The sequence below is a fragment of the Mercurialis annua genome, linkage group LG5, assembly GCF_937616625.2.
Source record: "Mercurialis annua linkage group LG5, ddMerAnnu1.2, whole genome shotgun sequence".
NCBI classification, from domain to species: domain Eukaryota; kingdom Viridiplantae; phylum Streptophyta; class Magnoliopsida; order Malpighiales; family Euphorbiaceae; genus Mercurialis; species Mercurialis annua.
The window spans coordinates 54427684-54441631 of NC_065574.1; the positions used below are offsets into that span (position 1 = coordinate 54427684).

Consider the following 13948-nt stretch of genomic DNA (forward strand, 5'->3'; position numbering starts at 1 on the left):
AATAAGAGACAATTAGCGTATGAATTAATTTTATGAACAAATTAATTTTAAAGTTTGTGACTATAGTTAATTAATCCTATTTTATAAGTAGGATACAACTTGAGGGATTGTGATTATATGATTAAATTAGAATAATTTGTATTCATTTGATTAAGTGATTGTGATTGTCTATATATCTAGTATAAAAGTGAACCTTTTGGCTAAATATATTATTTAATCCCTAAACTTTATCACTTTATTCCATACGATTTCTAAACTAATTTTTTGTTCTATTGAGCCTATTAACTATTTTCATTGTTCTATTGAACCCCTAAATTTTATCATTTTTTTCTTTATGACCTTTCAACTAATTTCGTGTTCCATTAGACCTTTTAACTATTTTTTTGGTTATATTTAACCCCTTAACTATTCTTTTTGCCTATTGCACATTTAAATTTTTAATTTTTACCCATTTAACCTCTTTGGCTAAATATATTATTTAATCCCTAAACTTTATCACTTTATTCCATACGATTTCTAAACTAATTTTTTGTTCTATTGAGCCTATTAACTATTTTCATTGTTCTATTGAACCCCTAAATTTTATCATTTTTTTCTTTATGACCTTTCAACTAATTTCGTGTTCCATTAGACCTTTTAACTATTTTTTTGGTTATATTTAACCCCTTAACTATTCTTTTTGCCTATTGCACATTTAAATTTTTAATTTTTACCCATTTAACCTCCTAAAAAATACAACTTTTCCAACCATATTATATTTAGAATAAATGCTTAAAAACATATAAATTTGTTATATTTAATCCCTTAACTATTCTTTTTACTTATTGCACATATAAATTTTTAATTTTTACCCATTTAACCTTCTAAAAATACAACTTTTTCAACCATATTATATTTAGAATAAATGCTTAAAAGCATATAAATAATTTATATATATACAATCATAGTATAAAGGGCTTAATACATTATTTAACCCCTAAACTTTACCACTTTATTCCATACGACCTCTAAACTAATTTTTTGTTCTATTGAGCCTTTTAACTATTTTCATTGTTCTATTTAACCCCTAAATTTTACCATTTTGTCTTTATGACCTTTAAACTAATTTCGTGTTCCATTAGACGTTTTAACTATTTTTTTTATTATATTTAACCCCTTAACTATTCTTTTTGTCTATTGCACATTTAAATTTTTAATTTTTACCCATTTAACCTCTTAAAAATACAACTTTTTCAACCATATTATATTTAGAATAAATGCTTAAAAGCATATAAATTAATTTATATGCAATGACATGTGATTTTTTAAAAAATATATCATTTTAATAATATTTTCGTAAATTGTTGACGACAGTATAAATTAAAAAGAAAATGGTAGAAATAAATAAAAAAATTAAAATTGATCAAATAATTAAATGATATTACTTCTTGAACATGTAAATGTTTTTTACATTTCAACAATGATAAAAGGAGTTTGTATCGTGTGTAAAAATGCTTAAACATAAAATTGATCGTGTATAAAATCATCAAGTTGCAACCTTAATTTAATTGAACGAACTATTTTTTTTATCCTCATGTTATGTTTAATTTTTATGTGACTTACTAATTTAGTTCAGTTGGCGAAAAGGAAATACATTACAGGGTATTGATATTCGGCTGACAACAATGCAAAGAATAATTTGAACTAGATTCAAGATTTTAAATAGAAAAAATAAAAATAATAATTAATAATTTAATTTAAAGTGTCAAGACCATCTCTATAATAAAATAAATCCTCTTAAACAATGCATCAAATAAATTTTCTATGCAAATTTTTAATAAATTGTTAATTTTTAAAATGTATCAAATTTATGAACTTTAAAATTTGAATCATTGAATTTAGCTAAAAACAAGTTGACATCTTTTGCTAATTTTTTTAATTATCAATTTGTTTATGTTAACCTAAATCTGTAAGACATCTAAAATTTACAGTTTAAAAATTTATAACATACAAAACTAAAAATAATTGAATTGCACAACGCATTGATATTTAGTTAATTATTTGAAATGTTTTACTACAACATCATAAGGCTTTTAAATAATATTTTTATATTATTAATTTATTTTACTACAAAACTTGTGGACATTTAATATATTTTACAAAATTTAATTTTTATACAGTTAATATCAATTTTAATATTAAAATAACTTAAAACGTGCGTACATTCAATTTTAAATATCGAAACGACCATGATTTTTTTAAACAATTAGCATGTATATAATTTATATTTTTGAATTTAAATTTATATTTTAAATTAAACTGATCTAATCCCGAAGCGAAGCAAGGGTACCTCACTAGTAGTTTTATAATTTTGAGTCATGTAAGGTTGTATGCACAGTTACATGATATGATTAAGGTTATAATCACAAATTAGGTTAAAAGAAGGGTATTGCTATTCGCCGCCCCCTTTTGCTTACCACCGCACAGGCAAAAGACATTTTCTGCCCTTTTAGAAAAATTTGCAAAAAAAAAAAACCAAGATTCTCTCAACTTATTCGAACACATTCGGAAAAATATGTAAAAAGCCGAGTAAAATGACGGATAACGAGTATAATTCGTCGGGAAACGAGTATCGGCATTCGGAAACAAGTTTTTCCGGCTTTTCTGGGGTAATAATTAAATTTTTTAAATATTTTTTTAAATTTTTTCAAGGGGGACGATTGGATTTCACGTTCCCTCCAGAGGAGGGGACGATTGGATTTCACGTTCCCTCCAGAGGAGAGGACGTGAAATTCCACGTCCTCTCCTCTAGAGGGGACGCCAATTTTGGGCGTCCCCTCTTCTAGAGAGGACGCGAGCGTCCTCTCTAGAAGAGGGGACGCCGGCGTTTGGCGTCCCCTCTAGAGGAGGGGACGCCCAACTCTACGTCCCCTCTTCTAGAGGGGACGTGGAGCTGGGCGTCCCCTCCTCTAGAGGGGACGCCCAACGCCGGCGTCCTCTCCTCTGGAGAGGACGCCGGCGTCCCCTTTTCCGGCCGCGACCGAAACGTCGCGGCCGGAAATTAATTAATGCTAAAAAAAACGTTGAAATTAACTTTTAATAATTACAGTAATTTTTTATTCCATATTATTACGACTTTTTATTACATATTATTTCGATTTGTTAAACGTAAGTATTTATGTTTTGCAGGTTGATTTAGAAGATTATGGCGGTGATGGAATTGATTACAGCGATTGGTTTAAGCTAGATCATGGGTTTGATAGTGATGTTGAAGCAATTACTTGGGCTAAGAGTACTGCTATAAAGATTGGATTTGAATTAGTCATTTCGTCACATAAGAACGAGGGGAAAAAGAAGCTTCTACGATGTGCTCGGGGTGAGCGTTACAGAGGTTCATTCACAGATTCTGATTCCTTCGTACGGAAAAATACGAAGACAAAAGCGTGTAAGTGCAAATTTAAAATTATTGTCAAATTAGGAAAGACTGCATGGTTTATACTTACAGATCCTGGTATTTCGAGTACACACAACCATGCTCTAGCTGTGTATCCTGAAGGATACCGTCAGATGAGTGGGCTGAGTGGCGAGGCCAAAGAAATTGTGCGAGATATGACTGCGGCACAAGCGAAGCCGTGTTCTATCATGGCAGCTTTAAAAGAAAAAGTACCATCTGACAACCCTAGAATAAAGCAAGTGTACAACTATAGAGAGACTTTGAGAAAGTCTAGCTTTGAGGGTAGAGATGTGGTTGGGCAATTTTATCACATGGCTCAGCAAAATGATTATGTACACTGGACTCTTGCTGAGGAGGATACAGGTGTGTTGACCCATATTTTCATGGCTCATCCTGATTCAGTGAGACTACTTCGTACGTACTACTGGATCATCGGCATGGACTCCACGTACAAGACGAACAAGTACGTGTAATATTTACGTGTAATATTTTTGAACTCCACAGTACGTAATATTTAAAAATGTTCATGAAATTGCATAAAAACATACACGTACATAATATAAAAAAATTCTCTAGAAACTAACATCTAAAGAAAACAAGTCCATAATCAGAAAAAAGTACTAATAATATAAACATACAGCATATACTAACAACACTCAGTCAGCAATGCGCCAAGCGGCCATGATTCTTTCCAAATCCGTGCTGGCCTCCTCCGTCTCAGTCTCCAACTCCGGAATGCCGTCAAAGTCGCAGTGCTGTCTATGTTGGCCGGTAATCGTGCTGACTTTTTGGATGAAATGCTCGTACCTCGTGGTCACCAGTGTCATCCACTGTAATACCACAAATAGACAAGTAAATTCAATATGTTAAATATATGTAATATTCACTAAATTATAAAATGAAAACTTACATAATCGTTGTTGCTGCGGGGAGGATGTCGTCGTGGAACATCTCTGCCAGGAAGGACACGGGGGTGCGAATGGCGCTCGAACCAGTCCAGGTAAGCTGGATGGCATCCTCCAGCAATAACGTGGGCTTCCTCAAATCCCATTAACGGCAGCTTGTACATGACCGGAAAAGCGTTCCACATGTCAACCGCAATCGTCACACTCATGTCCACAGAGTACTTGAGTGACTTCCAGGACCTAACAGCCCCTATTGGCCGACAAATTGGCACAGGTACAGTCTGCACATAACCCAGCTGTCGCAGCACCCTAGACGGCATGTACGGCTCGACAATGTCCCGGTACGCTATCCAGCCATAATATGCAGTGTGCTCTACGGTGGCAGCAGGCTCGCCGCCAAAAGGGAGCCATGTGATCTGTTAAAAAATTACAAAACAAAAATTAAAATATAGCGATCGTAATAAAATAAAATTTAACTAATAGATTAACAAATTTACATACCTCCTCAGCAGTCAGCGTGTCCAAACGAGCTCGCAAGGACCGAAGTCGGGTGGCTGAGCAATCAGACGCAATAGCACTCCAGCTAGAAGCTCGAGGAAGATGAGACTCGATCAACAACCGCTCTCGCTGGGGCCGGAAGCATGGAAAGTACTCATAAATCCATGTCTGCAGCAGTGTCAGACAGCCAGTCAAACCGGAGCAGTCTCCTCTCGATGAGATTCCAAGCTGCCGATAGAGATAAGCTAGTGTAGCTGATCCCCAGGAAACTGTACTCGTATCTGTGACTCCTTCCCGCACCTCCCATATGGTTGCAGGTCTAATCCGATGGCCACTCTTGTCAGTGAATAGAGTGCAACCTAACGTCAACCAGATCCAGGCTATTGCCTCCACCTCTGCAGTACGGTCACGCCTACATAAGCTGATGATCGACTCAATCAGCACACCTCCCTGGGCAAAATGCTTGCTCGTCTTACTCACAAGATCCTCTGGTGAAATACCTAAAATCTGTACGCAGTAAGCCATCAGCTGAGCCTTGTTCGGCTGACCTGAAAACATAATTTCGCAATTTAAATTAATATCACGCAATAGGTACAGTAAATTTCTAGAAAAAATTGGGCAGCACTTCCCCTAAAAATGAGCATCACCCATTTTTCAGGGAAGTCCTGCAAAGAAATTACAATTGGCAAACCAAAACACAATCCACATTAAACAACTAATTTGTCTAAATATTTTATTAAATAACCTAAAACAATTAACTTATTCTAAATAACATTAAATGTAAAAAATATAACAGAATATCGCACCTGAAACCATAGCCCCAGCAACTGGAATCCGAAGAATATGCCACACGTCATGTAATGTGATGGTCATCTCCCCGAATGGCATGTGAAAAGAGTTTGTATCTGGCTGCCATCGCTCCACAAATGCAGAAAGGAGCGGGATATCCAGATGATCAAACATGATAAACGGGAGATGTGATATCTCAGTCCCGTCTATCAGCACCTTAACCTCCTCTGAGGCCGTCTCATACCACTGTCTCAGCTTCTTCAGAGCTCCATGTCTAGTCTGACACTTCAGCACGCCTCTGTCCGCCCCATCCCATAGCCGAGAAGCGACATGCCCGAGAAAACTAGGAATAACAGTGTCATCCTCGGGTCCACCAGGTACTGGACCAGTAACGGTCCACACGTCAACCTCTTCAGGTCGTCTGTTCGACCCTGAAAGTAACAGTAAACATAATTAAATTACATTTAATTTTTTAACAATATTATTAAATTAATTATAATCATTTAATTATATTTACCTGATGACGAGTCGCCAACGAACCGACCACCTGCACCCTTTTTCCGTTTAGAAATGTAAATTTTTTCACTTGGCTCGTCCTCTGGCTCGTCCTCTGAGCTCACAAAATCATCAGACTCTCTAAGATCCTCAACAGAAATGCGGACCTCATCGGGAGAAGTATGCGCTTGTTTCTTCCGTCGAGCCGAGGCAGAAACTTTACGCGTCGTAACGTGACGGGCTCCCGATCCCCCTAATTCTGGGGCCAAAAACGTCTTCCCCATACGCTTTCTGCCCTGCAATTATAATAATTTAAATTATAGAAATAATATATATTAAATTAAATAAATTTGTAAAATTATTTAATTTATTTCAAATAATTATTTATTTTAAATTTATTTTTTTTTTAAAAAAAAATAAATTATATTAAATTACGGAACGGGCGTCCGGCGTCCCCTCCGGAAGAGGGGACGCCGGACGCCCACGTCTCCTCCGGAAGGGGGGACGCCGTTTCCGGCGTCCCCTCTTCCGGAGGGGACGCCGTTCGTCCCCTCCGGAAGGGGGGACGCCGAAAACGGCGTCCTCCCTTCCGGAGGGGACGCCAGCGTCCCCTGTCCCCTCCGGAAGGGGGGACGCCGTTTCCGGCGTCCCCCCTTCCGGAGGGGACGCCGCACGTTCCCTCCGGAAGAGGGAACGTGGAAAATCCACGTTCCCTCTTCCGGAGGGAACGTGGGATTTCACGTCCCCTCCGGAAGAGGGGACGCCGGTTTCCGGCGTCCCCTCCTCCGGAGGGGACGTGAAATCCCGTTTTCTATTTTTTAAATTGTTTTTTTAAAAAAAAAAACCGAAATTAATAAAAAAAAATACTTACCGGAGGTTGTCGATTTCTATCTCGTTCCAAATCCGACATTTTCGTAAAATATGAATTTGTGAAAAGTTGAATGAGTTGAGAGGATTTAGTTTTTTTTTTATGAATTGGTTATCTATTGAAAATGTGAAAAGGGTAAAATTGTCCTTCGCCTGTGCGGTGGTAAGCAAAAGGGGGCGGCGAATAGCAATCCAGTAAAAGAATTGTGACAGCGACTGAGGTTTAAGTTGACAAAAGTTGACAATAAAAGAGCAATGTAGCATTTGGTGAAAATTCTGTCTTACTTTTGGTGAAAAATCACTTCCACGATCTCTCAAATTTAATCTTTTTAATTTTACATAGCTTTTTTCTTTAGTTTTGAATTGACCAATTTTAATCTAGAACTAAAAATTATTTTCTATCTTAGTGTAGCAATTGGATTGGATATGATCTAATCTAATTTAAAAATAGTTTAATTTTTATTTTTGGAGATGAAAATATTGATTTTTATGGTGCAAACAACTTGAATCTTTGAAATAAGTAAAGTCACCATCTTACAAATTTAACCAATATAAGTATGTTTGTCAATATCGATATTTTCAACATTAAAGAGGAGATATATCATATAAAATGTGATTAACAACTTTAACGATGAAGTTATAGCTACTAGTCGTTGCAGTCATGCGATTAAAGTTTAATATTATCATGACAAGCGAAGCAAACCTAATCTCTTTTATTTCAATGGTCATAACGGATGCCTTCAACTACAATTTTTTATTTTGTAATATTATCAGTTTGATAGCATGACTATTTTATCTTAATAGAGATGCATACATAATTTTACAATTATCATAAAAAATATCATTTAGTAGCATATGATTATTTTAATTTATTTAATAGATGAGGTGTGTCTTGCATGTTATCAAATTCTACGTATTGTCTCTGATAAACTAGCTTTTTGATAATTATAATTTTTCACCTAATAAAAATAAATAAAAGATTGATATCATGTAAATATTTATGTGATTGCAATTTCAATTTATTCTAATTAACATAAATATAATCTTATTAATGAAAATGTTTGATGGTTACAATTATTTACGAATTAAAATTTAAATACAATGAAAGAAGGAAGTTCAGATAATTTAGTAATGAAATTATAAGTAGGGATATAAATGAATCAAGTGGAGCCGAATTTTAAAATGTCCATGTTCAGCTCGTTTAGCAAATAAGGTGTTCATGTTCGATTCATGTACGTTTGATCTTTGAACGTTCGTTTAGATTTTATAATATTCACGTTTGGCTCGTGTTCAACTCATGTTTATTCGTTTAGTTGCTAAACGAAAACGTTCGCGAACAAGCTCGCAAACAGGCTCGCAAACAGACTCACAAACAAGACCGATAAGTACCAAACGACTCCGTTCACGAGCCTATTTGCAGGCCTATTCGCGAGTCCGTTCGTTTAATAGCTAAAACATATAAAACCCGCGAGCATAAAACTATGTTAGTTTCTTATATCAAAACTGTACTTTTGTTAAGCTTATGTAATTTTAGAATTATATATGATATTTATATAAATTAATTTAAATATGAGTCAGTTTGCAAACATCTAACCGAGTTTTAAATGAGCTTGTTCACGAACTTTTATTCGAACTCATTCATGAACTTGTTCATGAACTCTTGTTCGAACTCGTTCACAAGTTTGTTCATGAACCGCTAATCGAGTTGTTCGTGAACCTAAATAAACTGAACACCACTATGTTCATGTTCGTTTTATTTAAATTAGCAAACATAAAATCAAGATCGAGCGGTACGAACGAACACGAACCGAACACCGAGCTGCTCACGAGCAGGTGATAAACTATTATTTTACGTCATTTTTATAGCATTTATTTGCTATTTTGTAGCGCTTTGTGCGTAAAATAAAAATTTATATAGTTAATTTCTTTTATTTTGTAGTTTTTATAAAAAAATATAAATATTTATCAATTCTGGGTATTTATGATTCAAACAGAGTCAAATGTAAAAATAGTCAAGCCAGAAGGATTCAGGAAGCCAAAACCCAAGTCCAAGTCCAACCGGTTTGAATCAAATCAAACTTGTTAAGAAGAGAAGGCAGAAGCTCGGCCGGCCTCCATCCGGCCCACGACATCAGGCCGGCCAATGGCCGGCTGAGATCTGGAAATGCACAAAAACATTGTGCGCATGGGAGAAAAGGCTGGGAATGCTTGGAGGGCTCTCACTAGACTTTCCATAAACAACATAAATTGGATTAACACTCAAGAGAGTGATCTTCTTTGACTTGCACCCAAAGAAATGAGCTTTGACAACAAGTTAAAAGCTCATTAAGAGAAGAAGATATGCAATTTTTAAAAATAAGATAAATCAAGATTGATTCACTCAAGACAGTTATGGAAGGTCTTGATCATCACTCCACCCTCAAAGGAAAAAAGATATGCTCAATTTGATCATCACTCAAGTTCCATATGAAAGGACGATATCTTTGACTTGAGCTCTGCTCCTAGTGACTCTATAAATAGACCCCATTTGTGTAAAGAAAAAATACTTAGAGACTTAGAGTCACTTAGTCTTAGACATAAAGTTAGATAGACTCTTGTGTTAGAATAGATTACTTTCACCATTCTTATTTTATATCTCTTATGTACTCAAGGTGTAACAAATCCATTGTTATTGTCAATATGACAATGAATAACTAAACCTTTTGTTCAATGGTTGATATGAACGTTTAAATATATGATTGATTGGTTTTGAATTTATTGGTGATTTATTATCGTGTTTCGATTATTAAAGTTAATGCTTGGATTTAATTGAGAGATTGATTCATGGTGCATGTTTAATTAACTAATTGGGAGATTGTTAATTTAATAGATCTAGGTAATCGAAAACGTAAAGGACAACGCCGTGAGAGCGGGCTGAAATTTAGATAATCTTGAGAACTTAAAAAATAATGTCGTGAGAGCAGGTTGAAATTTAGGTAATCTTTAAGTTTGTTCACAATTGCAATTCAATTAGCTTATTTGATTTTTAATGTCGTGAAAGCAAGTTATTTATCAATTAATTAATTGAGTTGTAATTTTATCGGTCTTTGAGACTTGAGAGAGCGGAATTCGATGATTTAGAATAACTCGATTCTAGATAAAATCACCAAGATATTCAATGTTCATGATTTTATATTTTTATTCGGAATTATCAACCCTTAAAACTTTTAATCTTATTATTTTCAAATATTAGCTTTTGAATCATTTGAATTTATTGATTTCAATTACTTGAAATTTATTTGTTAATTGATCTCTTTTAATTGTTTAATTTAGTCACAAACTCTCAAACTATTTTCGTAACTAACCGGTAAAAAAAATACTTAAAATTAGTCATTAAGTCCGTTATCTCTGTGGAATCGATATCCGTACTTCCGGATTATATTACTTGCGTGATACCATCACTTGCAGTTTTTGCTCAACAACAGGTCGGTTCGTTTACACCCCTAATTATAAAATTGATTGTGTGGTGTTTTTTCACTAGACTTTCCAATTGGTGTTATAATGATAAAATGAAATAATTAGGCTAAATTTCACCCTTAAGTTTCTATACTATCATGTTTTATTTTATTTGGTCCCTAATAAATATTTTATATCTAAATAGTTTTTTAACTGTTTATTTTATACATATGCGGTCCTTTTAAGCATGAGATGTTGTCGTTCCATGCCAATAAAAAACAACAACGTTTTATTTGTCTTCATCCATATTATTAGGACCACAAATGTAAAAATAAATAATCAAAGGGTTATATAAAAATAAAATATTTGTTAAAAATCAAGTGAAATTATAATAATTTTATGATGGATCTAGCCAAATAATCATTTCAAAGTGAATCAAATAATTAATTCAAAGTGAATATATAGATGTACCAAAAATATACTCATCAAAATGAGAAAAGAACAGCCACATATCACCAAGAAAAAAACAGTACAAAACCAAACAAGACCAAGACTAATTTTTCATCCGCACGAGTCATTTCATGAACATTTGCATAGCTTAATATTATTTTTTCATGGTAATCAAATTAAACATGTTTTAAAGGTTCTAATCAAAGCTTATCTGATCACAATCAAATGTTAGGTAATATGTAATGTCCTATTCATAGTCCTTTCATGCATGTCTAATAATTGACTTGTTAATTTTCAAGTTTGAAATTATCTTCTTGCTGATATAAATTTTTAGTTACCATCTCTAAATATGACTCTTACATCTTTCTGCTTCACTTTGATAGGTATAATTACCAATAATACTCTTTGCGTTTCCGACAACAAATCGATAAAAATTGATTTATATATTTTAAAATTGATTTATATATTTTAAAAATTGTTAAAGGATAAAAAAAATGAAAAATTGGATAAAATAATAAATTTTAACCAACTTAATCATATTTTTTTAATTATCATGTTTGTCCAAATGACCTATCATTTTGAGACGGGAAACGTAATTGAGAAATCATATTAATTTAGAAAGTCGTACATGTCCAAACTATTAGTTTTACTACTTATAATGCAATTGACAAGCTCAACATACAAATTTGTAAGGCAATGTACATGAATGAAACATAAATTCCATACCTCAGATCTTCATTAGAACTACAAATTTGTAACTTTTTGTCTTCTTAAAGGAATTGAAGTAACTTCTTGATTATGTGAAACTTTAACAACTTGGCAATGATATTTATTTTCTGTATTAAACTGTCTTACCAATTTCTATTTTTATTAGCAATGTAACTCTTAATTATTTTAAAGAGTATTTTTAATAAAAAAAAATAATCTTTAATGAAAAGAATAAGAGCATTTTAATGTAACACAGATGATATTCAGCACATCAGCTCTAACGTGGCGTCACTAAATTTAGGTCTAACTATTTTTAAAATCTAAATTTTTATATGTTTTATCAATTACGATCAAATTTTTTAATTTTTACATTCATGTCTAATTTCAAAGTTTGTTTTTTGCAATTATGATAAAAAAATATAATTTAATTTTGTAACTCCAAATTTTACATTTTTTTTTATAAATTGCGGCAAAAAAAGCTCATATTAACTCATTTTTAAAATTGATCGTAATTAATAAAGAACGCAAAAGTTTGGATTTAAAAAACAAAACTCAAAGTTTTGGTCACAACTGAAAACAAAAATTTCAAATTGAACATAATTGTAAAAATTAAAGGGTCTAGTTGTAATTGATAAAAACTGTATATATCTGGATTTAAAAAAATAATTTGGCTTTAAATTATGGCAAAATGTCAAAAACACCCACTTTAAGTCTCTTTTGAATTACATCATGACCTTGTAAAATCATCATTTTATCCAAAGTAACACCATTCGCTTTTAATTGTACATAAAGCATTAAATTAACTTCTTTTTCATTAAATTTTTTTTTAAATAAATCCTTTATGTTTAACATATATTCAAAATAGTCTATAACTTACATTTCATAAATATGAAAGCTACCTATAACTATTAACCAATCTAATGAATTTGGAAGAGTTAGTCCTCTAAAAGGCCCTACTTGGATTGACTTCTTTCACTTGAAATTGATTTTTTTGCATGTACTTTGTCCTGATGGACTTACATCTCTTAGATATGAAATCTACCTAAACCAATCTAATAATACTGTAACATCTATATAAAAAAATTAGTTAATTAAATTAAATTACTAACATTATTTTAGTTACATGTTGTAATATTATTGGCTCTATTCACGCATTTGTGTGCGCCGGATAACAGTATAGCATAGGAAAACTTAAGGCCATGCGTATGTGTTTCGATATTTATTTTTCATAAACAATAATTTACTTGGAAAAATTAATATGCAGTTGTTATCTTTTTAAGAAAAGCAGAGAACAAAAAGGTGATATATTCCTATATAATATATTCTTATCTTATTATACGATGATAACACTAACCCGATTCTTATAGGATTAGGAATCTTGCAATCAAAATCCTAAAAATTCTTAGGCTGGTATTTTGCAATCAAAATCCTAAAAGGAATTGGACTTTTAGTATATAAAAGCAGGGTCTCGTCATGTTAATGGCTATTTAATTTACTAACCATTACATTAAAAGTCTTAGTATGGATCCAATCGAAGCAGTGAAGATACATTTAAGAGACATGGAAGCGCGACTTAATGAGAAAACTGAGATGTTGAAAGAGTTGAGACCCGAAAACAAATCTCCTGTTTACGACGTCTTTAATCCAACCACATACGAAGAAGCTCTATCGAGCATCATGCAACAACCACTTGATCGCAATGATGACACAGCCATCAAGATTCGAGCAGTTGAGATAGCGGATCGCGTGGTTTCAGATTTTCTCATTGATATCATATTATGGTGTTACTTGCCCGATACTAAACAGTTGCTGCCCACGGTTCCAGCTCCGCATGTTCAACTCGCGCTCTCCAGAATTAAGACGTTTGGAGATGCACTAGACCGTTGGAAAACCGAAGCGTCGGGGTTTACTTATTCTGACGATGCAGCAATATCACAACTGGCTCGCATTGCAGACGCAGGAACACGTATGATTACGGAATCGAATATACGAACAGTTTACGGATGGCCCAGAGAATTTGGTGATGACTTAATGATTCGTATGGTTATCATGGTAATGCGATTGGACTTGATTCGTAGGTCTCCCAAAATGTTGGCTCACCACCTTCAGGACTGTGAGAAAGAATTGGCCTTCAGGGCGGGGCCTGATTTAAGGATGGTGAAGTGCAAAATTATGATGAAAAACAAAAAAAATATGTCTGTGTGGTTGAATTGTATCGGATGGAATGTTAGAGATGCATTCATCGTCTAGTTTTCTTTTTTAAATTATCCCTTGTATTATTCCTTTAGACAATTCTTTTTTTATCAATTATAATATCTATTATTCCATTATCTACAGTAGATTTTAGAGCAAATTACTTTGAGATTTA

General features: G+C 33.3%; 2 protein-coding genes across 3 annotated transcripts; one reads left to right on the top strand and one right to left on the bottom strand.

Moving 5' to 3' along the window:
* Window positions 1-2573: 2573 nt before the first annotated feature.
* On the top strand, window positions 2574-3906 carry LOC126682077 (uncharacterized). The gene is made up of 2 exons (XM_050377629.2): window positions 2574-2648; window positions 3169-3906. The coding sequence occupies exons 1-2, from the start codon at window positions 2574-2576 to the stop codon at window positions 3904-3906; spliced, it is 813 nt and encodes a 270-aa protein (XP_050233586.1).
* A 116-nt stretch (window positions 3907-4022) lies between these two features.
* LOC126683196 (protein MAINTENANCE OF MERISTEMS-like) lies at window positions 4023-7118 on the bottom strand. Of its 2 annotated transcripts, none has more exons than XM_050379038.2 (6): window positions 6992-7118; window positions 6143-6416; window positions 5643-6056; window positions 4840-5384; window positions 4344-4754; window positions 4023-4263 (listed from the first exon to the last, which is right to left on the bottom strand). In XM_050379038.2, the coding sequence occupies exons 1-6, from the start codon at window positions 7028-7030 to the stop codon at window positions 4090-4092; spliced, it is 1857 nt and encodes a 618-aa protein (XP_050234995.1). In that variant the 5' UTR covers window positions 7031-7118; the 3' UTR covers window positions 4023-4089. The 2 variants fall into 2 exon arrangements, with proteins under 2 accessions (XP_050234995.1, XP_050234996.1); XM_050379039.2 differs by having other exon boundaries at window positions 4025-4263; window positions 6143-6411; window positions 6992-7101.
* Between the last annotated feature and the right edge of the window lie 6830 nt (window positions 7119-13948).